General features: G+C 47.3%; 1 protein-coding gene across 1 annotated transcript in view; it reads right to left on the bottom strand.

Annotated features, from left to right (window-relative positions):
* The window catches only part of LOC140427361 (regulator of G-protein signaling protein-like), a 523,624-nt gene that overhangs the window by 443,667 nt on the left and 52,400 nt on the right, over positions 1-27,557 (bottom strand). The window contains exons 2-4 of the mRNA XM_072512910.1: positions 21,317-21,446; positions 9,262-9,355; positions 5,455-5,584 (exon numbers count right to left, since the gene is read on the bottom strand). Of these exons, the coding sequence (XP_072369011.1) occupies positions 5,455-5,584; positions 9,262-9,355; positions 21,317-21,446 (354 nt within the window). The remainder of the gene's footprint in view (positions 1-5,454; positions 5,585-9,261; positions 9,356-21,316; positions 21,447-27,557) is intronic.

The following is a 27,557-nucleotide window of genomic DNA, read 5'->3' as shown; positions in this document are numbered from 1 at the left end:
GCATGCCTGTATGTGCGTGTGCCTGTGCTTGGGTGTCTCTGTTTGTGTGTGGCTTTGAGTATCTGTGGGGGGGTGCCTGTGGGTGTCTGCCTATGTGTTTGTGCCTGTGTGTGTGCCCATGTGTTTGTGCTTGTGCATGTGTGTACTCATGCGTTTGTGCCCGTGTGTTTGTGCCTGTGTGTATGTGCCCGTGTGTGTGTGCCCGTGTGTGTTTGTTCCTGTGTGTGTGTGCCCGTATGTTTGTGCCTGTGTCTGTGTGTGTCCTTGTGTTTGTGCCTGTGTTTGCGCTTGTGTGTGCCTGTGCGTGTGCCCGTGTGTTTGTGCCTGTGTGCCCATGTGTTTGTGCTTGTGCATGTGTGTACTCATGTGATTGTGCCTGCTTGTTTTTGCTTGTGTATGTGCCTGTATGTTTTGCTTGTGCGTGTGCCTGTGTGTTTGTGCCTGTGTGTGTGCCCTTGTGTTTGAGCCTGTGTGTCTGTGCCCGTGTGTTTGTGCCTGTGTGTTTGTGCCTCTGTGAGTCCATGTTTGTGCCCATGTGTGCCTGTGTATGTTTGTGCCCGTGTGTTTGTGCCTGTGTGTGTTCCCGTATGTTTGTGCCTGTGTCTGTGTGTCCTTGTGTTTGTGCCTGTGTGTTTGTGCTTGTGTGTGCCTGTGTGTCTGTGCTTGTGTGTGTGTGTGCCCGTGTGTTTGTGCCTGTGTGTCTGTGCCTGTGTGTGTGTGTGTGCCCATGTGTTTGTGCGTGTGTGTACTCATGTGTTTGTGCCCGTGTGTTTGTGCCTGTGTGCCATGTGTTTGTGCCTGTGTGTGTGTGCCCATGTGTGTTTGTTCCTGTGTGTGTGTGCCCGTATGTTTGTGCCTGTGTCTGTGTGTGTCCTTGTGTTTGTGCCTGTGTGTTTGTGCTTGTGTGTGCCTGTGCCTGTGTGTTTGTGCCTGTGTGTGTGTGTGCCCATGTGTTTGTGCTTGTGCGTGTGTGTACTCATGTGTTTGTGCCTGTGTGTTTATGCTTGTGAGTGGTGTGCCTGTATGTTTGTGCGTGTGCGTGTGTTTGTGCCTGTGTGTCTGTGCCCGTGTGTTTGTGCCTGTGTGTTTGTCCTGTGTGTTTGTCCTGTGTGTTTGTGCTCATGTGTTTGTGCCCATGTGTTTGTGCCTCTGAGTCCATGTTTGTGCCCATGTGTGCCTGTGTATGTTTGTGCCCGTGTGTTTGTGCCTGTGTGTGTGCCCATGTATTTGTGCTTGTGCATGTGTGTACTCATGTGTTTGTGCCCATGTGTTTGTGCCTGTGTGCCCGTGTGTTTGTGCCTGTGTGTGTGCCCATGTATTTGTGCTTGTGCATGTGTGTACTCATGTGTTTGTGCCCATGTGTTTGTGCCTGTGTGCCCGTGTGTTTGTGCCTGTATGCATGTGTGCCCGTATGTTTGTGCCTGTGTCTGTCCTTGTGTTTGTGCCTGTGTGTTTGTGCTTGTGTGTGCCTGTGTGTGTGTGTGCCCGTGTGTTTGTGCCTGTGTGTGTGTGTGCCCATGTGTTTGTGCTTGTGCGTGTGTGTACTCATGTGTTTGTGCCTGTGTGTTTATGCTTGTGAGTGTGTGTGCCTGTATGTTTGTGCTTGTGCGTGTGTGTGTGCCTGTGTGTTTGAGCCTGTGTGCCTGTGCCCGTGTGTTTGTGCCTGTGTGTTTGTCCTGTGTGTTTGTCCTGTGTGTTTGTCCTGTGTGTTTGTGCTCATGTGTTTGTGCCCATGTGATTGTGCCTCTGAGTCCATGTTTGTGCCCATGTGTGCCTGTGTATGTTTGTGCCCGTGTGTTTGTGCCTGTGTGTGTGCCCGTGTGTTTGTGCCTGTGTGTGTGCCCGTGTGTTTGTGCCTGTGTGTGTGTGCCCGTGTCTGTGTGCCCATGTATGTGTGCCCGTGTGTTTGTGCCCATGTGTGTGGGCCCATGTGTGTGGGCCCGTGTGTGTGGGCCCATGTGTTTGGACCCATGTATTTGGGCCCGTGTGTTTGGGCCCGTGTGTTTGGGCCCGTGTGATTATGCCTGTGTGTTTGTGCTCATGTGTTTGTGCCCAGGTGTTTGTGCCTTTGAGTCCATGTTTGTGCCCATGTGTGCCTGTGTATGTTTGTGCCTATGTGTTTGTGCCTGTGTGTGGCCCATGTTTTTGTGCCTGTGTGTATGCCCGTGTTTGTGCCTGTGTGTGTGTGCCCGTGTCTGTGTGCCCATGTGTGTGTGCCCGTGTGTTTGTGCCCGTGTGTGTGGGCCCGTGTGTGTGGGCCCGTGTGTGTGGGCCTGTGTGTTTGGACCCATGTATTTGGGCCCGTGTGTTTGGGCTCGTGTGTTTATGCCTGTGTGTTTGCGCTTATGTGTGTGTGTGCGATTATACTGTGTGTTAATAAGCTTTGCCTTTCTACCGGACAAATTTGGTTTTATAATAAACTAATAATTTTGTTATTAATTGAAGAAACCAGAGCATCAAGTGGTCATTCTGAGATTCATGAGTAAAGCATAGGTAAGGCCGCATAGGTAGCTGGAGATAGCAGGCTGAATTCGCCACCACCTGCCTCCAGTAGCGGAGTTCCCGCAGCATCTAAAAGACAGGATCAGCGCCCATTCCGATGCTCCGGTCCTCCATTGGTGGAGTTATCGAGATTGGCGCCCCGTGCCAGCTTGAAGATGCAACTGGGTCAAAATGAATGGATCTCAAGTATCCTGCTGTGAAACTAACCTCAATGTTTATAAATGTCTAGCTATGAGTGACAGCTCTTGAACCACATCAAAATCAGTTAAGTGTTCTCACTTCCTCTTTTTCTCTGCAGATGTGGTCCAAGGGCTGATAATCATAGCTAGATATTTATAACCATTGTGATTAGTTTCACAGTAGGGTATTGAAGTCCATTCAAGCATGAAGGGAAATAGAATGAAACAATCTAGACATCTGGCTGTGTGCAAGCTGTCAATCACAGTCTAGTAAAACTATTTCCCATTGATGTGAATGAAAGTCTTGCAGATCAAAGATCTGAGGGTGTTTAAACCCACCTATGTGATTTTCACTTTCTAGGAATTTACATCTGCTGCTTTCTCTGCCTGAGTCAGCAGGTGTATTGCACAGGTGAGTTTTGAAGCAGAGATTTTTACACTCTCTGCCTGGACTGCTCTCTCACTTCCAGGCAGAGGTAAATGTAATGGGGGGGGTCTCTGATGGGAGTCTCTCTCATGGGAGGTCTCTAGTGGGGGATTTTCTCATTGGAGGGGGTCAGGTTATCCTCATACTGGGGGTGGTCACCTAGCAAATCCTGTGGTGAGGGGTGGCAGAATTGCATTGTGGCGGGAGCCAGCCACCGGACCTCACTGTCGGGCCGCCCACTCAAAATGGCAGCACGATAGTGAGATTCACGACGGAATCCCTAGCAATCCCTACCATGCACAAATTGACATAGCTGGGTATAGCGAAGTCCCTCTGGATTCCCGCTCCCAGCTTGAGCGCAAATCAGAGCCAATTCATCTCTGCTGGGAATCGAATCTGTGGCTGTGCAGAGGATCTGTGGCATTTTACAGGGAACAAATCGGCGGTGCCTCCTCACCGATGCTGCGACCGGTGAGAGGCTAGCAGCCACGCCATGTAAAGCTCCCGCCCTTCAGGGAATAAACGGCGGGAGAATGGCCGGGTCCAAGGCCGCACATGCGCACGGTGGCGACCTGCAGCAGTCACGCCATAAAACATGGCCCGGCCATGCGCGGACCCAACCTGACAGATAGTGCCCCCCTGGACACCCCCTGGCCACCCACCACCAGTCCCTCCAGCCCTCTTGAAGCCCCCCCCCCCCCTCCCCCACTGGCCAGCAGCACCGCTGCTGCCCGACTGTAGCGGTGCTGGACAGCCTAGTTCCCACACGCCTAGGACCAGAAGTGAACCGTGCCCTCGGCCCATCGGGGCTGAACATCGGGGATGGGCCTTCAGGTGACGGGCTGAGGCCATCCCAACGGCATGCGCCGCGATGCCGTTTCAAAGGGGGCGGGACATAGGAAAACTGCGACAAACAGGCACCACCCCCTATTTCGTTTTAAAAAGGGATTCTTCGCCTGATCACCGATTACGAAATCAACGTCGGGGAACGTCGAATCTCGCCCCATTGACTCCCAAACGGAGAATCCACCCCATCATTTAAATATATGGGTCTGGATTCTCCGCTTCCCGACGCCGAAATCGCGTTCGGCAACAGGGCTGAGAATCCATTTTGGTGCCAATATCGGGAGCGGTGCCAGTTTTTATATTCTCCGCCCCCTTAAAAGCAGCGTACTCTAGGTGTACACCTCACTGATTATCCACAGCCTCAGGCCATTGCCTGAGGTCACCCCACGATGCTCCGTCTCCGATCGGCCAAGTTCCCGACGGCGTAGGATTCTCATGGTCTCACCCGTCCGGGAATCTCGGGTGGCGGCTGCGGATTCAGTCCAGGGCCGCCAGAGCTGGGGGGGGGGGGGCGGGGGAGCGCGATCTGCATGCAGGTGGGGCTTCATTCGGGGCTGGGGGCACTGTGGGCGGGCTGTCCGGTGTCCGGGGCGCCCGGGCGGCCGATGGAGGACACTACTTTGGAGGTCCAGGTCTGCGGGCTGAGTCCACCACGGAGCACGACGCGCCCGCTGCAGGCCGCCGCCGTGTGAATGCACGGCCTCAGAACCGAAAGTGCTCAGAGCAGAATCAGCAGCTAGAGCTGCAAGCTCTGTGCTGCCTCCCAACTAGCCCCCAGCAAAACGTGGAATTGGTGGCCGTTTCACACCAGTTTTCACGCCGGCGTGGGGACTTAGTCTCCAAAAACGGAGAATCCAGCCCATGATGTGACCCATGGAGAAGTGGAACTAGAGAATGACAGTGCACTCCTCCCAACCCCATCATTACAACAAATATCGGAAAATAATTAGTGAATCAACCCAGAGTGGAGATGAGGAGACTTTCTTTGATGTAGTGAGGTGGCTGAAAGGGCGGTGGGAGCAGATTCATTCGTAACTTTCAATAGAGAACTGGACAATAACTCGAAAATGAGAAATTTTGGAAAGTGGATAATGTAGGCAATTGGCCTGAATGGCCTCCTTCTGTGTTGTATGACTCTCGTATTGCCATTGTGACAGTTCACTTGTGTAACTGGGAATATACATCTGGGTCACATCTCGTGATGTCCAAGACAATAACCCACTGGAGGGGATCAGGGCTGGCTGGTTGGGAAAACTCAGAAAGGTTTGAGGCAGTAAAGAGTGGACTATCACTTCCATTGCTTGACTAATTACTATCAAGGGGTCACGTACACTGTGCAATCATCAGGAAGGAGATAGAAGGAATGTTTTCAAGCCGAGTGGTGATTAAGAAATGGGCAAATACCCAAGGTGATGGTCTGAAAGATCTTGTTCCATGTTATCATTTAACCTGTGGGGAAGGGAAGATCCTCCTTCAAGGGCCTTGCTTTTGTAAACTTACTCTGTTCGCCATTATAGACTTCATCTCTCAAGTAATTGATGAAGAGAAGGCGGAGGCGGGGGTTCCACATCATCCGTCGGAAAGATATTATCGATTTAATCAGAGCCTCCAACACCCTCCATGAACGATTCTGAAAACAGGAAGTGAGAGGTTGGCACAGAGCAGTCAATCACAGACCTCACTGTGCAACCACAAAATACTCCCCCTAACTCCTCTGCTCCTATGTCCAATTCCCACATCAACCACACATACCTGAGCCACTCCCACACCCCGGCACAGGAAAACATTCCCTCCCCTACTTTACCTGACCATGGGATATCTGCCATTCCTTCTCTGACCTTACCTCCTCCTCTGCACAGAACAACGGGAGAAGCAGGTTGGGACACTTAAATCCCAGATAACATAATAGTCCAGACCCTGCGCTTCATCATGCTCTCCAACAGGATGCTTTGTATGGTGAACTGAGATGGCTGACTAGTTTATCGTGGTCCCTCAATGCAGAGGGATTCTAGACACCCACCCCACCATCCAGACCCAGCAGAGTCCCTGATTTCGGAACTCTCTCAAACCAGGGATCAAGACTTTCCAGACTGGGCCCCTCACACAAGCACCCGATGGGCAGGTCTCCCAGTCCATGGTCTGCCTTGTTTTGTTAGTCTGTGTCATCTGAGCTTAGCTTCAGTCGTTATCACTTTCATTGAAGTCGGAGTTCATAGGTTCAAGTCCTGCTTGGGATACTGGAGCACAAATCTTAATCTGCTCAATCTTTCGGACGGTGCATTAAACCATGGCCCTGTCTACCATGAAACATTAAACCAACAAGACACTGTGTGTTGTGCAATGAGAAAGGATTAGTTGGCAACCTAGTTGTGAGAGAACCCTTGGGGATGAGTGACCATAATATGGTAGAACTCTCTATATTGGTGGATAGTGAGGCAGTTGATTCTAAGACGAGGGTCCTGAATATCAGTAAAGGTAACTCTTCAGCTGGAGACATTGCTGAAAAGAGAGATTTGTTGTAGTTTTTCATCTTATACTCACCAGGAAAAACACAAGATTACCAAGTTTCAAACTACCCCGACAGTTCATAACTATAGGATTATTGATTGCTAATTGGTTGGCAAGTAGACTCTGGTTGGCCAAGGCATTTCCATAGAGAAGGCAAGAGGGAACCAGAGGCTCCCTAAGCTCCTGGGTAATTTTTTTAAAAAGGTGCGCGGCTTGATCATGTTACTTTTGTTTGCAGGGAATAGGTTCCTGTGTATGAATGCATGTCACATCTAGCAAGTGTTAAAGCTTGGCTGATTACCTTGAATAGATTGTTAGTGTAGCTGAGAGCAGAGGAGTTCTCCACTCACGCAATATCGCAAAAATAGATTATTTGGTTATGGACCAGCCAAGGAAGGTTAAGAAGAGGACTAGCCTTAAGGTTTTGTACCTGAATGTTCTGAGCATTTGAAATAAAATGGATGAATTAGTTGCTCAGATAGATGTAAAGGGATATGATATAGTTGGGATTACGGAGACATGGCTCCAAGGTGACCAAGGATGGGGACTAATCATTGAGAGCTATTCAGCTTTTAGGAAGGACAAACAGAAAGGAAAAGGTGCTGGAGTTATATTGTTGATTAAAGAAGATATTGATACAATATTGAAAAAATATATCAGCAAAGACGATAGGGAATCTTTATGGGTTGAGTTAAGAAACGCCACGGGGTAAAACACATTCGTAGGGGTGGTGTGCAGAACAACCAAACTGCAGTGGTAATGTTGGGAATAGCATTAGACAGGAAATCAGAGATGCATGTGTTAAAGGAACATCTGTGATTATGGGTGACTTCAATTTTCATATAGTTTGGGTGAGTCAGTTTAGTCACAGTACAACAGAGGAGGAATTTCTGGAATGTGTACGTGATGGTTTTCTGGACCAATACAGGAACCAACAAGAGACTGTGCAATGAGAAAGGATTAATTGGCAACCTAGTTGTGAGAGAACCCTTGGGGTTGAGTGACCATAATATAATAGAATTCTTTATCAAGGTGGATGGTGAGGCAGTTGATTCTAAGACTAGGGTCCTGAATCTCAATAAAGATAACTATGATGGCATGAGGCACGAGTATGATGGACTGGGAAACATTACTGAAAGGAAGGATAGTGGACAGGCTATGGAGGGCATTCAAGGAATGAATGGGTGAACTCCATAAGTTGTTTATTCCTATGTGGTGCAAGAGTAGAAAGGGAACCGTGGCCAAATCATGGCTTACAAGGGAAATTGGAGATAATGTTAGATTCAAAGTAGTTCTTCAAGGTAGCAAGAAAACGCAATAGACCTGAGGATTGGGAACAGTTTAAAATTCAGCAAAGGCAGACAAGGGGATTAATTAAGAAAGGGAAAATATAAGATGAAAGTAAGCTAGCGGGGATCATAACAGACTGTAAAAGTTTCTATAGGTATGTAAAGAGAAAAAGATTGATAAAATTGAATGTAGGCCCCTTACAATCAGAAACAGGGGAATTCATAACGTGGCACAAAGAAATGGCTGAGGAACTAAATTCGTACTATGCTTCTGTCTTCACAAAGGAAGGCATGAATAATGTTCCGGAGATTCTGAGAAACACAAGTTTTAGTGAGGAGCTGAACAAAATTAGTATTAGTAGAGAAATTAATGGGATTGCAGGCAAATAAATCTCTCGGGCCTGATAATCTTCATCCCAGAGTACTTACGCAAGTACCCCTAGAAATAGTAGATCCATTGGTGGTCATTTACCAAAATTCTTTGGACTCCACAATGGTTCCTACAGATTGGAGGGTAGCTAATGTAATCTCGCTGTTCAAAAAAGGAGATAGAGAGAGAACAGGGAACCATAGACCAGTGAGCCTCACGTCGGCAGTAGGGCAGTTGCATTATCAAGGATTTCATGGTGTCCTCATTCATCAGTCGCTGAAAATAAGCACGCAGGTACAGCAGGCAGTAAAGAAGGCAAACGGTGTGCTGGCCTTCATAGCGAGAGAATTTTTATATAGGAGTAGGGATGTTTTACTATAATTATTTAGGGCATTGGTGAGGCCACACCTGGAGTATTGTGTGCAGTTTTGGTGTCCTTATCTAAGGAAGGATATTCTTGCTATGGAGAAAATGCAGCAAAGGTTTACCAGGCTGATTCCAGGACTGTCATATGAGGAGAGACTAAATCGGTCAGGATTATATTCATTGGAGTTTAGAAAAGTGAGGGGTGATCTCATAGAAACTTATAAAATTCTAACAGGATTCGGCAGGGTCGATTCAGAAAGAATGTTCCCGATGGTGGGGGAGTCCAAAACTCGGGGTCATAGTTTGTGGATACGGGATAAACCTTTTAGGACTGAGGTGAGGAGAAATTTCTTCACCCAGGGAATGGTGAATCTGTGGAATTCACTACCACAAAAAGGTGAAAACATTGTGTAATTTCAAGAAGGAACTAGATCTAGCTCTTGGGGCTAAAGGGATCAAGGGATGAGGGGGGAAGGTGGGATCAGGGTATTGAACTTGATGATCGGCCATGATCATAATGAATGAGGAGCAGGCTCAAAGGGCCGATTGGCTTTCTCCTGCTTCTGTTTTCTATATATGTTTGTATGTATGGTCACATTGCTGTTTGTGAAGTTGGTTGCGTGCAAATTGACTGCCACGTTTCATAGATTCAACAGTGACGACACTTCAAAAAGCACATCATTGGCTGAAAAGTGGTTTGGGAACAGCCTGAGGTTGTGAAAGGTTAGGGTACAGAAATGGAAGTACAAAATGGGAATTCTAAGAGTCACTCACCGTCCGACTTATAAGCTGGATCGACCTCAGGGTTAGTGGCGAGGTCAAGAAGACAATAGGCTCCTCTGGGTACGTTTGCAGATACAAACCAAACCTGCAGCAAGCAGGGGAAGGGAATAGAATAAGATACCCTCTCCAAGTCACCCAAACATGATCCCAACCCTGCCCCCACCCCCAGCACATTTCAAACCCTTCAGGCCCGACACAAGTAGTTTCATCAATGTTATCTCCCACTCCACAATTGGCAGAGAATAATGCCATGTTGAGTGTTACAAAATGGGCATCTCACTCGAGTGTTGCTGGCATGTTTTATCTGTTCAGCCCTCTGATGGACTGCCACAGCACAGTTCCCCTGTCCACGGTCTCAATATCCACCCTTTCCCACCATCGGTGCGCTGTGGCTGCAGTGAGGACAAACCACAGATTACCTTGTGGCAACTCGGCAAGGGTCTTTGGACAGGATCTCCCTCCCCTGACCACCCTCCCCGACTCCTTCTGCACAGCAATCCAAGCATAGTTCCGTTGTGCAACCACCCCAATGTGGACACAGCATTGTTCATTGTGACTGTGTCTGAATGCTGGAACACCCTTCCTAACCCCTTCATAGGAATATGTAATAGGAGATAGTTACTTGTTAAATCATATGGTGGATCTAATGGAAATACTTACCCAGAGTGGTGAGAATATGAAAGATGCAACAAGGGGCGCATGAACTTTGTTGTCATGAACACTGAGATCATTTACTTCTCTCTCTTTCCCTAGCCCACCAGGCCAGAATTCCTCTAATATTCCTGCCTGCCATAGCCCTGAACTTGCATCTTTCTCTGTTATCTCCCCTCATCCAAGATCACAGAATCATTACACCGAAGGATAGCTCAGCCTTCAGCTCCCTGGACCCTATTCCCGTTAAACTGCTGATCACTAAATTTACCCTTCTGGTAACCATGTTAGCCAATATTGTAACGGGCTCCCTCTCTTCCGTTACTGTCTCCCCTCCAAAGCTGTCACTACCATCAGCCTCTGCTTAAATAAACCCACATTTGACCACATGTAACCTTGTGAATCACTGTCTCTCTCCAACCTCCCTTCTTTTCTCTCCAAAGTCCCAGCACACAGTTGCCAGTCTGTATCTGGTTCTTGTTTTTGCTTTCAGGCAACGCTAACCTTTATTCTGCTGTTCACACCTATTCTGGACAAATGCTTTATGTCTTTAATACTATCATTATCACTCCACATGTCATGTTGGTTCCATGAAATGTTTTGTCTTTTAATCTTCCCCATGGTCCAACCTATCCCTGACCTTCTCTTTTGCTCCACCTGTCCCTCACACCCCCTCACGTTTTCAACAGCGTAAAACTCATCACATTCCTGTCTTTTTTCCGTTTCAAAACATTAACTTGCACCCCTTTCTCACTACTCCATGCTTAAAGTCCTCCTATATGGTTTCCATCTAGAATACCAAAACAGCTCTTACCAAAATGCAATGGGACCGAGACCAAGGTGAACTCACCCTCCTTGTTCGTCTCGACCTCTGGGAAGCCTTTGGCACAGTTGACTACACCATCCTCCTCCAAAGGCTTTTCACCATCATCTCACCGGGTTCCAATCATGCATTAAAGTCGTAGCCAGAGTCTCACCTGCAATGGCTTCCTCTTCCGCCTCTCGCGTTGGTATCCACGGTGTCCCCCACAATCTATCCTTGACCCCCGTCCTAATCTCAACTACACAATCAACATGTTAGCAAAATTAAATGGCAGGGTAGTGGCTGGCCACATTTTTTAGGATACCAGAGCGGACCCCAATTTTTGTTAGGATACCTGACGAGAACCCCAAATAATGTTTCAATTTGTAAAACTGTGAGGAAAGGATACTTCACCCCAGGAGTGATGACTCTGATCAAGAGGTATCTTTTATGTTGAAACATATGTTAAAACAAACTTTAATTTAAACACAGAATTAACCACATTAACATCAAAGAAATAGCATTACAAAACAAAAAACTTTAATTTACTATCTACACCTGCCACAAATTCCAATTGAGCAACCCAATACACTTCAACTGCCACTTATAAATAAAGTGAACAAAACAGGTTTACTTGCTTATCTGTGCAGACCTTTGGGGAGAGAGACCCTTTTGGGAACACCCTGAAAATCCATCTGTCTTGTCAGACTCCAATCCTATGGCAAACTGCTGTTCAACTTAAAATATTATAACAGATTGAAAAACGACAGACAGACCTGGCTCCTCCCATTAATTACATAACCTGTAACCCACTAATCTGTCCCATCACCTGGTTAGTTAGGACTAAACATAATCTCTCCTAAATTATCCAGGGAATCGCCTGCAATCAAAACAATTTTCCATTAGCCATCTTTCTGTAAACAAGTAAATGTTTAAAATCAATCATTACTTCACCTTTTGCTATTCTTTAATTACAGCTTTAGTAGACACACTGCCTGTGTGTATTTTAAACCAGGGTTTTCAATTACATTAGTGCCGCAAACGTGAAATATAATATATAACAATTTCCACATTCATCACATTTGGACTTCTGCTCTTTTTGAAATACATGAATAACCTAGACTTGGGTATACAGGGCATAGTTTTAAGGTTTGATATGACCCATGGGGTAAATGATACAAACTCAAAATGTGGTTAAATAATGAGAAGAATATTAACAGAATTCACGTGAAAGCGAAAGACTGCAATGCTGGGAATGTGAAATAAAAACAGAAAAATGCTAGAGATATTCAGCAGATCAGGCACCACCAGTGGAGAGAGACACAGAGCAATTGTGTTGAAAGCGAAAAGAGGCAGGAATAGAACAAAGAAAATTACAGCACAGGAACAGGTCCTTCGGCCCTCCCAGCCTGCGCCGATCCAGATCCTTTATCTAAATCTGTCACCTATTTTCCAAGGATCTACTTTCCTCTGTTCCCTGCCCGTTTATATATCTGTCTAGATGCACCTTAAATGATGCTATCGTGCCCGCCTCTACCACCTCCGCTGGCAAAGTGTTCCAGGCACCCACCACCTTCTGTGTAAAAAGCTTTCCATGCACATCTCCCTTAAACTTTCTCCCTCTCACCTTGAAATCGTGACCCCTTGTAATTGACACCCCCACTCTTGGAAAAAGCTTGTTGCTACCCACCCTGTCCATACCTCTTATAATTTTGTAGACCTCAATCAGGTCCCCCCTCAACCTCCATCTTTCCAATGAAAACAATCCTAATCTACTCAACCTTTCTTCATAGCTAGCACCCTCCATACCAGGCAACATCCTGGTGAACCTCCTCTGCACCCTCTCTAAAGCATCCACATCCTTCTGGTAATGTGGCGACCAGAACTGCACGCAGTATTCCAAATGTGGCCTAACCAAAGTCCTATACAACTGTAACATGACCTGCCGACTCTTGTACTCAATATCCCGTCCGATGAAGGCAAGCATGCTGTATGCCTTCTTGACCACTCTATCAACCTGCGTTGCCACCTTCAGGGTACAATGGACCTGAACTCCCAGATCTCTCTGTACATCAATTTTTCCCATTGACCGTATAGTCCGCTCTTGAATTGGATCTTCCAAAATGCATGACCTCCCATTTGCCTGGATTGAACTCCATCTGCCATTTCTCTGCCCAACTCTCCAGTCTATCTATATTTTGCAGTATTCTCTGACAGTTCTCCTCATTATCTACAACTCCACCAATCTTAGTATCATCTGCAAACTTGCTAATCAGACCACCTATACCTTCGTCCAGATCATTTATGTATATCACAAACAACAGTGGTCCGAGCACGGATCCCTGTGGAACACCACTAGTCATCCTTCTCCATTTTGAGGCACTCCCTTCCACCACTACTCTCTGTCTCCTGTTGCCCAGCCAGTTTTTATCCATCTAGCTAGTACACCCTGAACCCCATGCGTCTTCACTTTTTCCATCAACCTGCCATGGGAAACTTTATCAAACGCCTTACTGAAGTCCATGTATATGACATCTACAGCCCTTCCCTCATCAATTAACTTTGGCACTTCCTCAAAGAATTTTATTAGGTTTGTAAGACATGACCTTCCCTGTACAAAACCATGCTGCTTATCACTGATAAGTCTATTTTCTTCCAAATGTGAATAGATCCTATCCCTCAGTATCTTCTCCAACAGTTTGCCTACCACTGACGTCAAGCTCACAGGTCTATAATTCCCTGGATTATCCCTGATACCCTTCTTAAACAATGGGACAACATTAGCAATTCTCCAGTCCTCCGGGACCTCATCCGTGCTCAAGGAAGCTGCAAAGGTATCTGTTAAGGCCCCAGCTATTTTGTCTCTCGCGTCCCTTAGTAACCTGGGATAGATCCCATCCGGACCTGGGGATTTGTCCACCTTAATGCCTTTTAGAATACCCAAAACTTCCTCCTTCCTTATGCCGACTTGACCGAGAGTATTGAAACATCCATCCCTAACCTCAACATCCGTCATGTCCCTCTCCTTGGTGAATACCGATGCAAAGTACTCATTAAGAATCTCACACATTTCCTCTGACTTCACGCATAAATTCCCTCTTTTGTCTTTGAGTGGGCCAATCCTTGATGGTGAGCTTTACGATGTTGAGAATCTGGCGGGGAGGAGCGGTAAGGGGCAGGTAGAGCAAAAGACCAGATGACTCTTTGTCAAAGCTTTGACAAAGCTCTTAAGTTCATATGATATAAGAGCAGAATTAGGCCATTCGGCCCATAAAGTCTGCTCCACCATTCTATCATGGCTGATTTGTTCCTCATCTGCTACCTACAATGTTACAGGCCAAGAGCTGGATTGCGAAATCAGCCAGAGCATCTCCTCACTAGAACACATGATCTCAGAGCAGGAGTCAGCAATTTAGTCTCCCAAGCCTAAACACCTTCAATGTGATCATGGCTGATCCCATCCTGGCCTCAACTCCACTGTCCTGCCCGTTCCCCATAACCCTTCAACTCATTATCAATTAAAAATCTGTCAAACTCCTCCTTAAATTTACCCACTGACCCTGTATCCACCGCATTCTGGGGTAGCGAGTTCCACACAAGTAGTTTCTCCTCAAATCTGTTTTAATTCTCAGCCAGGCAAGTGGAGAACAATATTTTTCAGACTGGAGTAAAATACACAGTGTCCCCCCCAGGGGTCAGGATTAAGACCACTGCTCTTTTTGATATATATTCAGACCCTGGACTTGGGAAATCAGGGCATAATTTAAAAGTTTGCAGATGGCATACAACCGGGGGGGGGGGGGGGGCAAACTTTGTGGCGGTGTTTAATGAGGTGTTGGTGAGCTGGTGTCTGTTTACTTTGTGGGACCTGATGTGTTTTCAGGTGATATCGTTCAGAGGTTGCAAGTATAATCATAGAATGGAAGTTATAGCCCCGCAAGGGGTCATTTGTCCCTTCCTGCCTGTGCTATCCCTTTGAAAGAACTACCTTTCCCTGCACCTTCCCCCTTTGCCCAGTGATGTCTCCCCTTCAAGTATTTACCCAATTTTCTTTACAGCTCCAACACTCAAGAAGTTTGATACCATCCAGGACGAAGCAGTCCCCCGCTTGATTGGCACCCCAACCACCACCTTCAACATCAGCACGGTGGCACACTGGTTAGCACTGCAACCTCACAGCTCATAGCTCCAGGGACCTGGGTTAAATTCTGGCTTTGGGTAACTGTCTGTAAACATTTCAACGTTCATTACGAAGGGCAGCAGACACATGGGAACCCACCACCTGGAGGTTCCCCTCAAAGTCACTCACCACCCTGACTTGGAAATATATTGGCCATTGCTTCACTGTCACAGGAACTCTCTCCCTAACAGCACCGTGAGTGTACCTATGCCACATGGACTGCAGCGGTTCAAGAAGGCTGCTCACCACCACCTTCTCAAGGGACAACTAGCTAGCGACACCCAAAATCACAGGAATGAATAAAAAGAACTGGAACACTAAGGTTAGCACGGTAGCATTGTGGATAGCACAATTGCTTCACAGCTCCAGGGTTCCAGGTTCGATTCCGGCTTGGGTCGCTGTCTGTGCGGAGTCTGCACATCCTCCCTGTGCGCGCGTGGGTTTCCTCCGGGTGCTCCGGTTTCCTCCCACAGTCCAAAGATGTGCAGGTTAGGTGGATTGGCCATGTTAAATTGCCCTTAGTGTCCAAAATTGCCCTTAGTGTTGGGTGGGGTTACTGGGTTATGGGGATAGGGTGGAGGTGTTGACCTTGGGTGGGGTGCTCTTTCCAGGAGCCGTGCAGACTCGATGGGCCGAATGGCCTACTTCTGCACTGTAAATTCTGTTAGGGAGAGACTGACTAATCTCAAAGGGTTGCCAGGGAGAGGGATGGAGTCGATAGTGAACAGAGCTTTGAGCAAGATACAACAATAACGGGCAGGATTCTCCATCCGGCCGCACCCCTTTTCTGGTGCGACGCACCCCCGCCGGCAGCAGGATCTTCCGTCCCAGCAGCCGGACAATGGGTTTCCCATTGTTGGGCAACCTCACGCCGTTTGGAAATCCGCGGGCGTGATTGCGCTGCTGGAGAAGCGGAGGATCCCACCAACGGTGAATCCCGCCCAACAGGTTTAAGTCTTCCCGATATTTAACTGGAGGGAATTTGGAGGATACTGTGCAGTAACAAAAGAAATGCAAATATGGGGATGTGATGGAAGTGTCGAAGGTTATTTTAATGACCAGGAAGGCAGTGGTAGGAAGAACATAGATTTTAATTGAGGTAACATCAAGTCTGCCCATGGCAGCAAACTATTTGCCAGTCCCCATTGGCACAACCAACATGCTGGTCCCTGTTCGGGCCAGCTTTTATGCTCGATCTTATGAGCCACAACTGGGTGGGCCTTCCCCCACGAGCTGGGAAGTTCAAACTCCATGGGCCCCAAAGGGAGATCAATCTCGGTTTCCCAGTGGACGTTGTGGTGGTCATTACAATTATGAAATGATGGGACAGGGTGGAAAGATTCAGACTGTTTTCAGCAGTTGAGGAGTCAAAGACGAGGAGCCATAGATAAAAGGTTAAATGCAAAGGATTGAGAACAGAGGAGAGGACCAGTTTCTTCGCAGAGAGTTATATGAGGCTGTGGAATTCACTGTCAGAGTTTGTAAAGAACATGTTGCAACATACAAAATGAGATTGCTGAGGGTGGATGGAGAAAAAGAGGTTGAAGTGGTTTAAGAATGAATGAGGGGGGGGGGGGGGGGGGTGTTGCAGTGGTTAAAATAATGTTTGCCACAACAACAGCTTACATTTTTGTAGAATGTTTCATATATTGAAACATCCGGGAGCATGAGAGAGTTTTATCAAACAAACATTCTCACTGCGCCACGTCATGAGATAGGGACAGTCGTAGCATTGATATGGAATTGGCCGAGCTACAGCAGAGAGCAATATAAACCGAAAATGCTGGGTAAACTCAGCAGGTCTGGCAGCCACTGTGGAGAGAGAAGCAGAGTTAACGTTGCGAGTCCGTATGACTCTATTTCACAACTGGATAGGTGTAAAAATGTCATAGGTTATTGAAAGAGTCCCTCCTGTCTATTTCCTTTGTTCCCACTTCTTTCATTTTACTGTTTTGGTCCATGAATCAATAACTGGCATGTGCCTTTAAGTAATAATAATAATCTTTATTGTCACAAGTAGGCTTACATTAACATTGCAATGAAGTTACTGTTAAAAGCCCCTAGACACCACATTCCGGCACCTGTTCCGGTACACAGAGGGAGAATTCAGAATGTCCAAATTACCTAACAGTGCGTCTTTCGGGACTTGTGGGAGGAAGCCGGAGCACCCGCAGACACGGGGAGAACATGCAGACTCCGCACACACCGTGACCCAAGCCGGGAATCGAACCTGGGACCCTGGTGCTGTGAAGCAACAGCGCTACCCACTGAGAAGAAATCAGAAGACTCAAAGTTTAAAACAGCCTGACCGATTGCCAGGGTACTGTATTCTCAGCCTTTGTGTTTGGGACAAGGAGAGGCCAGACTCTTCGGCACCAAGTAGATGGGAGGAACCGTTTTGGAGGGAATCAGTTTGATTGGTTCACTGGCAACCGATGGGTTGACCAGGGCAGTGTTCTGCCTGACAACAGTGAGTGATTGGTTCCTGCTGGGTGATGTTTCTGAGAGAACCTTCCAAAAGTGATCAGACCTCAGAAGTGAAGGAAGCTGTTTTCTCTCTCTGCTGCCTGTTGTCTGTATCTAAACCAGAAGCTTGTTGCCCTTCAGGCGCAGAAGTAAAAGAATTGATCTATTGTTTTAAAAGCACTGAGTATCTGGCGTATCCTTTGCTGTGAATCAGAAATGATGCTGAGTCTGCTGGGAAGGTAGACAATCTTGTCTGAGAAGCTCATATCAAGCCTGGATGAAAGGAAGTACCAAACCGGAAGCCTGAACTTGACTGAAAGTCATCCTTTTGGCTCAAAGATCTCTATCCTTTTATTTTATGAATATTTTCTTTCCTTTTCCACCACCCTTTCCCTTCTATGTAGTTTGTACGTGTGTGTGTAATGAGTGGGGCGAGCTAGAAAAGGGGATTGGGAAATGGGTGGTAGATAGCCAGCTACATTTTCTGTCTGGTTAATTAAAGATACTGTTCATAATAAAAGGTTACTTGTCTTAAAGTTACAAGCTAGGTGACTGAAGTTTATTGAACTCAACCAAAGACTTCAGGAATTTAACAAAATCTAATTTCACTGATGTTGTGACTTTGGGTCAAGTGGGGCTGGAACGGCACACGCACCAGCCCAGGGTGTTGTAACATTATAGAGTTGGAGAGGGGGGTTGAGCAAGTGGAGCACAATAGAATGCCAGGGATATGTGGGAGCTCAGAAGAGATTGAGAAAGATATCATGGTCACAAGGTAAGGGGAGTGTTAACGGTAGCATTTAGGACTAAAGGTGGTGCTGATAGTGGCACAAAGGTAAGAAATCTGAATGCGTTAATAGGAGAACAAAGGTCAGTGAAAGCAAAGCAGAAGAAAAAGTGATAGATGACCCTGTTTGGGGGGGGGGGGGGGGGGGGTTAACACAGATTAAATACAAAAGGCGTCAAGATGCAAACGTTACAGTCTGAAGTTATTGAACTCAATGTTGAGTCCAGGAGGCTGCAACATGTCTAAACGGAAGATGTGATGTTGCTCCTCCAGTTTGCATTGGGCTTCACTGGAAGACTGCATTAGGCCGCAGATGGAATTCTGGGTATGAGACCAAGATGCTGAGCTGAACTGGCAAGCAACAGGAAGGTTGGGGTCACGCTTGCAGGCTGAGCAAAGGTGTTCCACAAAGCAGTCTCCCAGAGCAAACAGAGAATCCTGGTCAATGGATGTTTTTGGGCACGAGGAAGGTTTATAGCGGAATGTCCCAGGGGTCAGTGTTGGAGCCCTCCCTTTTCCAAACGTATATTAATAATTTAAACCTTGGTGGGCAAGGATCAATTATGAAAATTCTCAGCTCTGTGAACTGTGAGGAGGACCGTGTTGAACTTCAGAAGGACATAGACAAGTTGGTGGAATGGGCAGACAGGTGGCAGATGAAGTTCAACGTGGAGAAATGTGGAGTGATTCATTTTGGGAGGAATAACGTGGAGATGATGGGCAGGATTCTCCAGGCCCCCAGCCACATGTTTCTCGGCAGCGTGCCATTCGCCGGCTGCTGGATTCTATCTTCCTATCGCTTGTTAATGGGATTTCCCATTGAAACCACCCCACCGCAAAACCCGCTAGCGGGGGTGCACTGCCAGTGGGAAAAATGAATCCCAGCCAAGATAAAATAACAAAGAACAAAGTACGAAGAAAAGTACAGCACAGGGTTTCGGCCCTCCAAGCCTGCGCTGACCAGACTGCACCCGTCTAAACTAAAATCTTCTACAGTTCCGGAGTCCATATCCCTCTATTCCCATCCTATTCATGTATTTGTCAAGATGCCCCTTAAACATCACTATCGTCCCTGCTTCCACCACCTCCTCCGGCAGCGAGTTCCAGGCACCCACTACCCTCTGTGTAAAAAACTTGCCTCGTACATCTCCTCTCAACCTTGCCCCTCACACCTTAAACCTATACCCCCTAGTAATTGACCGCTCTACCCTGGGAAAGATTCTCTGACTATTCACTCTGTCTATGCCCCTCATAATTTTTGTAGACCTCGATCAGGTCGCCCCTCAACCTCCGTCGTTCCAGTGAGAACAAACCGAGTTTATTTAACCTCTCCTCATAGCTAATGCCCTCCATAGCAGGCAACATCCTGGTAAATCTCTTCTGCACTCTCTAAAGCCTCCATATCCTTCTGGTAGAGTGGCGACAATACTCCAAGTGTGGCCTAACTAAGGTTACATACTGCTGCAACATGACTTGCCAATTCTTATACTCAATGCCCCGGCCAATGAAGGCAAGCATGCCTTATGCCTTCTTGACGACCTTCTCCACCTTTCAGTGACCTGTGGACCTGTACACCTAGATCTCTCTGGCTGTCAATACTCTTGAGTGTTCTACCATTCACTGTAATATTCCATACCTATATTAGACCTTCCAAAATGCATTACCTCACATTTGTCCGGATTAAACTCCATCTGTCATCTCTCCGCCCAAGTCTCCAAATGATCTAAATCCTGCTGTATCCTCTGACACTCCTCATCGCTATCTGCAATTCCACCAACCTTTGTGTCGTCCGCAAACTTACTAATCAGACCAGTTACATTTTTCTCCAACTCATTTATATATACTACGAACAGCAAAGGTCCCAGCACTGACCCCTGCGGAACACCACTAGTCACAGCCCTCCAATCAGAAAAGCACCTTTCCATTGCTACTCGCTGCCTTCTATGACCTAGCCAGTTCTAATGGTTACAATTCTATAACGGTTACAGGAGGAGAGGGACCCGGGTGTGTGTTTCTGTGCATAAGTCATTAAAGGTGGAAGGACAGGTGGAAAGAGTGGTTAATGAAGCAGATAGTACCCTGGGCTTTAATATTAGGGACATCAAGAAGAAAAGAAAAGCTGTTGGGCAGGATTCTCCATTGGTGGGATCCTCTGCTTCCCCGGCACTCACGCCCGCGGAATTCCCGACTGCGTGGGGATTGCCACAATTGGAAATCCCATTGGCCTGCTGCTATGATGGAGGATCCAGTGTCGGTGGGGCGCACCGCACCAGAAAACAGGTGCGGTGGGACGGAGAATCCTGCCAGTTTTGTTCAATTTGTTTAAGACACTAGTTCAGCCTCAGCTGGAGTAGTGTGTCCAGTTCAGGGCATCGCACTTTAGGAAAGATGGAAAGACATTGGAGAGAGAGTGGAAAAGATTCACAAGAATGGTTCCAGGGGTGAGGAACTTCAGTGAGGAAAATCGAATGGAGAAGTTTGGAATGTTTTCCTTGAAGAATAGAGTGAGAAGAGATTTATTGGAGGTTTTCAAAATCATGAGGGGTCTGGACAAAGTAGAGAGGGAGAAACTGTTCCCATTGGGCGAAGGATCTAGAACGGGAGGGCACAGATTTAAAGTAATTGGTAAAAGGAGCAAAAACGACACGAGAAAAAACATTTTGACACAGCGAGTGATTCGGGTCGGGAATACACGGCCTGAGAGTGTGGTGGGGCAGGTTCAATTGACAAATTCGAAATGGAATTAGAAAAGGAAGAATATGCAGGGTTACAGGGAGAAGGCTGGGGAGTGGAACTCGGTGAGTTGCTCATTCAGGGAGCAGGTGTAGGCTAGATGGGCCGAATGGCCTCCTTCAGCACGGTAACAATTCTGTAATTCTGTCAATTCTACAAGAGCTACTTTGGTTGAAGAGGTAGATTGTAAGAGGGTGTGAAAGAGAGGTTTAAGGAAAGGATTCCGGACCTGCGGAGTCTTAGGAGCTGAAGGCACAGCCACCAAGAATACCTGATGGAAACCTGGGAAGAGCAGGAGGTGGGATTTGGAGTACAGGACACCAGTTGGGTGACATGGCCTATTTCTACATAGTAACTGCAGGGGCTGGCTCTGATCTCAAAACGCTTCCAGAAATTTGCTAGTGATATCAAGACCTGTAATACTGACCAGTTCTGAGACAAGCAGGTTTGAACTTCATTCTGAGCAACTAAGAGCAGGTTCATAGAAACTGGGCTGCCACTTTCAACAGCGTCCATAATCTGTCTGAGACTCTGCGCATCACAATCGAAAAGATCCTCTGTCAATGAGGGGGAAAAGTCAAGAAGACAAAAATATTTAATTAATCACTGCATCATCAATTCTCCTCCATTAATCTTCTCCTGCAGATGGCCAGTTGAGACGGACATCAAGTGCACTGCTGCCGTTTTTTTAAGGTGCTGATTTCTCACCCTCAGTCACTCAGCACCCAGTGATGGGCAACCATCCAAAGGTCTCTCGGCACCAATGGGAGGAAGTTCATCATGAGCTGGGCATGTGTTTCAGCACAGCAACACAACCTCCCATCAGACCACGTACACGAGTGTCCATCTACCAAGGTACTGATGAATATCTAATCTTTCCACAGTCAGGCAGATGGAATAGACCCACATATTCCACAGCCAAAGGATGGTATGGCAACTGGAACAAAAGCAAAACTAATTTGGAATCACTTTCGCTAAAGCCACTGCCCAGTAAAAGACTTGTACTCAACATAAAAACCACCCAAACTCCTCGATTAGATTCCAGCTTGTAACTCACTCCCGGATATCTGTAATTCAATATATAAACCACCCAAACTCCTCGATTAGATTCCAGTCTGTAACTCACTCCCGGGTATCTGTAATTCTATATATAAACCACCCAAACTCCTCGATTAGATTCCAGTCTGAAACTCACTCCCAGGTATCTGTTATTCTATATATAATCCCACCCAAACCCCTCGATTAGAATCCAGTCCGTTACTCACTCCCGGGTACCTGTTATTCTACATATAAACCATCCAAACCCCTCGATTAGATTCCAGTCTGTAACTCACTCCCGGGTCTCTGTTATTCTATGTATAAACCACCCAAACCCCTCGATTAGAATCCAGTCTGTAACTCACCCTCGGGTATCTGTTATTCTTTATATAAACCACCCAAACCCCTTGATTAGATTCCAGTCTGTAACTCACTCCCGGGTATCTGTTAATCTATATATAAACCACCCAAATCCCTCGATTAGATTCCAGTCTGCAACTCATTCCCGGGTATCTGTTATTCCATATATAATCCCTCCCAAACACCTCGATTAGTTTCCAGTCTGTAACTCACTCCCGGGTATCTGTTATTCTATATATAAACCACCCGAACCCCTCCATTAGATTCCTGTCTGTAACTCACTCCCGGGTATCTGTTATTCTATATATAAACCACCCAAATCCCTCGATTAGATTACAGTCTGCAACTCGCTCCCGGTTATCTGTTATTCAATAGAGAATCACCCAATCGCCTCGATTAGATTCCAGTCTGCAACTCACTCCCGGGTATCTGTTTTTCTATATATAAACCACCCAAACCCCTCGATTAGATTCCAGTCTCTAACTCACTCCCGGGTATCTGTTATTCTATATATAAACCACCCAAAACCCTCGATAAGATTCCAGTCTGTAACTCACTCCCGGGTATCTGTTATTCTATATATAAACCACCCAAACCCCTCGATTAGATTCCAGTCTGTAACTCACTCCCTGATATCTGTTATTCTATATATAAACCACCCAAACCCCTCGATTAGATTCCAGTCTGTAACTCACTCCTGGGTATCCGTTATTCTATAAAAACCACCCAACACACTCGATTAGCTTCCAGTCTGTAACTCACTCTCGGGTATCTCTTATTCTCTATATAAACCACCCGAACCCGTCGATAAGATTCCAGTCTGTACATCACTCCTGGGTCTCTTATTCTATATATAAACCACCCGAACCCCTCGATTAGTTTCCAGTCTGTCACTCACTCCCGGGTACCTGTTATTCAATATATAAACGACCCAATCCCCTTGATTAGATTCCAGTCTGTAACTCACTCCCGGTATCTGTTTTTCTCTATATAAACCACGCAAAACACTCGATTAGATTCCAGTCTGTAACTGACTCCCGGGTATCTGTTATTCTATATCTCAACAACCCAAACCCCTCGATTAGATTCCAGTCTGTAACTCACTCCCGGTATCTGTATTTCTATATACAAACCACCCAAACCCCTCGATTAGATTCCAGTCTGCAACTCATTCCCGGTATCTGTTTTTCTATATATAAACCACCCAAAGCCCTCGATTAGATTCCAGTCTCTAACTCACTCCCGGGTATCTGTTATTCTATATATAAACCACCCAAACTCCTCGATTAGATTCCAGTCTGTAACTCACTCCTGGGTATCTGTTATTCTATATATAAACCACCCAAACCCCTCGATTAGATTCCAGTCTGTAACTCACTCCCGGGTCTCTGTTATTCTATATATAAACCACCCAAATCCATCGATTAGATTCCAGTCTGTGAATGACTCCCGGGTCTCTGTTATTCTATATATGAACCACGCAATCCCCTCGATTAGATTCCAGGCTGTAACTCACTCCCTGATATCTGTTATTCTATATATAAACCACCCAAACCCCTCGATTAGATTCCAGTCTGTAACTCACTCCTGGGTATCCGTTATTCTATAAAAACCACCCAAACCACTCGATTAGCTTCCAGTCTGTAACTCACTCTCGGGTATCTCTTATTCTCTATATAAACCACCCGAACCCGTCGATAAGATTCCAGTCTGTACATCACTCCCGGGTCTCTTATTCTATATATAAACCACCCGAACCCCTCGATTAGTTTCCAGTCTGTCACTCACTCCCGTGTACCTGTTATTCAATATATAAACGACCCAATCCCCTTGATTAGATTACAGTCTGTAAATCACTCCCGGTATCTGTTTTTCTCTATATAAACCACGCAAAACCATCGATTAGATTCCAGTCTGTAACTGACTCCCGGGTATCTGTTATTCTATATCTCAACAACCCAAACCCCTCGATTAGATTCCAGTCTGTAACTCACTCCCGGTATCTGTATTTCTATATACAAACCACCCAAACCCCTCGATTAGATTCTAGTCTGCAACTCATTCCCGGTATCTGTTTTTCTATATATAAACCACCCAAAGCCCTCGATTAGATTCCAGTCTCTAACTCACTCCCGGGTATCTGTTATTCTATATATAAACCACCCAAACACCTCGATTAGATTCCAGTCTGTAACTCACTCCTGGGTATCTGTTATTCTATATATAAACCACCCAAACCCCTCGATTAGATTCCAGTCTGTAACTCACTCCCGGTTATCTGTTATTCTATATAAAAACCACCCGAACCCCTCGATTAGATACCAGTCTGTAACTCACTCCCGGGTCTCTGTTATTCTATATATAAACTGTCATGATATTCAAACACACATCATGATGGACACACCAACAGGCAAATCAGAGCACACAACACCACAACCAATCACAGACAAGAACACCAACCACATAAAAAGCACGAGCACGACACCTGGTGGTCAGTAGGTCTGGGGACAAAGAAACAAGAAAGAGCTGTTAAAACATCACAAGCAGGGAACCCCCACGTGCAGGGTGCAAAGACAAAACTGTACATAGTAAGTTTAAATAAAATAGCGTTGTACCATATACAACCGTGTTGGCTCATCTGTGTGTCAGAACACCCAACACCACATGGTACAGGAGTGGATCGATACCTGCCTACTAACCTGCCATTCTGGACATGGACCACACCGACGGACCGCAGCCGATGCAAGTCGCGGGGAACCTAGGTACCAACTGGAAGCTCTACAGGCAGCGATTTGACCTGTACATCCGTGCCACCGAAAAACAGAGTGCCTCGGATGACACGAAGATTGCAATGCTCCTCTTCTACGCAGGTCCGCACGCCACCAACGTCTTCAACTCACTGGTGTTCGAAGAAGGCGAAAACCAATCCAAATATGACACGGTCATCCTCAAGCTGGACCAGCACTTTCAAGTTGAAGTAAATGAAAGTTTTGAAAGATACCTCTTTCAGCAACGCCTGCAAGGTAAGGAGGAGCTTTTTCAACCCTTCTTGACGCACCTCCGGATTCTAGCGCAGTCCTGCGGTTACGGCACCATCACAGAGTCCATGATCAGGGACCAGATTGTTTTTGGCGTTGCCTCTAGTGGCCTACGCCAGCAGCTTCTTAAAATAAAAAGCCTCACCTTAGCGTCTGCTGTGGAAGCCTGTGTCCTCCACGAAAATGCTACCTGCCGTTTTGCCCGATTTCAGGCGTCCGAGTTGGCACGGAGGGGGTCCCCAGCCGTCGAATCGGCAAGCCAGGCCGCCCACGACGTCGAACGCATCCAGGCCGTCGATCACTTCCCGACCCACGGCCCGGACGACAGCGGCCGCTTCCCGCGCTTTTCGCGGTCTCCCGCGCAGGTGCGCGCCAAAAATAACGGCCACAACGAGAGACGCACTGCGCAGGCGCGCCCACCGCAAGATCGCACTGCGCATGCGCAGTGGCGCAACGAACGCCGTGACGTCATGACGTGCGGCAATTGTGGAGCTCTACATTTAAAAGGGCAATGTCCTGCAAAAAACCGACAGTGCCGCAGATGTGGCACGATGGGCCACTACGCAGCCCACTGTCGTTCGGCTCAACCCATGGATCCGGCGCATCCTCGACAATCTCGCAGACAAGTCAGGACCGTCCAGCCCACGCATCAAGACTTCCAGCTAAGTGATGCAGATGACCAGGATGCCTTCCGCGTTTCCGTCATCGATGTCAACAAGGTCAATGCCATCAATCCAGCCGATGAGTGGTGTGCAACCCTGACGGTCAACCGATCGCGCGTCGCCTTCCGTCTGGACACCGGCGCATCCGCCAACCTGATTGCATATTCTGCAGTCCAGGCCATGAAGGTCAAACCACCCATCACGCCATCCCGGCTCAAGTTGGTTGACTATAACGGGAACATCATCCCGTCCATAGGATCTTGCCAGCTACAGGTGACCCACAAGATGTACACGGCCACACTCCCCTTCGAAGTTGTCGGCTCATCAAAGGACTCGTTACTGGGCGCACAGGCGTGTAAGGTCCTTCACCTGGTACAGCGCATTATGTCTCTCTCTCCAGATGAGATATCCGACTTCCCGGATGCTGAGTTCCACGCAAATCTCCATTCCCTCCTTGCTCACAACCAGGAGGTCTTTGAAGGCATGGGGACATTGCCATACACGTACAAAATTCGACTCAGACCGGACGCCATCCCTGTCGTTCACGCACCTCGCAGGGTTCCTGCGCCACTCAAAGACCGCCTCAAGGCACAACTGCAGATTCTTCAGGACCAAGGGGTCCTATCCAGGGTCACGGAGCCCACGCCATGGGTCAGCTCCATGGTCTGTGTAAAGAAGCCCTCTGGCGAGCTCCGTATATGTATAGATCCTAAAGATCTGAATAACAACATCATGCGGGAACACTATCCCATCCCGAAACGAGAGGACCTCACCAGCGAGATGGCGCGAGCCAAAATATTCACCAAATTGGATGCGTCCAAAGGATTCTGGCAGATCCAACTGGACCCGGCCAGCCGAAGACTATGCACATTCAATACCCCTTTTGGCAGATTCTGCTACAACCGGATGCCATTCGGCATCATTTCAGCATCTGAAGTTTTCCACCGCATTATGGAGCAGATGATGGAAGGCATCGAAGGGGTACGTGTATATGTGGACGATATCATCATTTGGTCCACCACTCCGCAGGAGCACATGCATCGTCTACGACGTGTCTTCACCCGCATACGACAAAATGGCCTGCGTCTCAACCGTGCGAAGTGTGCCTTCGGCCAGACGGAGCTGAAATTCCTCGGGGACCACATCTCAAGGTCAGGGGTCCGTCCCGATGCAGACAAGGTTAGCGCCATCGCAGCCATGCCACGGCCGGCTGACAAGAAGGCTGTCTTAAGATTCCTGGGCATGGTCAACTTCCTTGGGAAGTTCATTCCCAACCTGGCTTCTCATACAACAAATATGCGCCATCTCGTAAAAAAATCGACAGAATTCAACTGGCACCAATCGCATCAGCGGGAATGGGAGGAGCTCAAGCACAAACTGGTCACGGCACCAGTGCTGGCCTTCTTTGACACGACTCGCCCTACAAAGATCTCAACAGACGCCAGCCAATCTGGTATTGGAGCGGTACTCCTGCAAAAAGACAGCACGTCGTCATGGGCCCCGGTTGCATATGCCTCACGAGCCATGACCCCTACCGAACAGCGCTACGCGCAAATCGAAAAAGAATGCC

This window comes from Scyliorhinus torazame, chromosome 7 (assembly GCF_047496885.1).
Source record: "Scyliorhinus torazame isolate Kashiwa2021f chromosome 7, sScyTor2.1, whole genome shotgun sequence".
Classification (NCBI taxonomy): Eukaryota; Metazoa; Chordata; class Chondrichthyes; order Carcharhiniformes; family Scyliorhinidae; genus Scyliorhinus; species Scyliorhinus torazame.
Note: the sequence above shows the minus strand (reverse complement) of the source record. Positions and strands in the feature narration are given on the sequence as shown.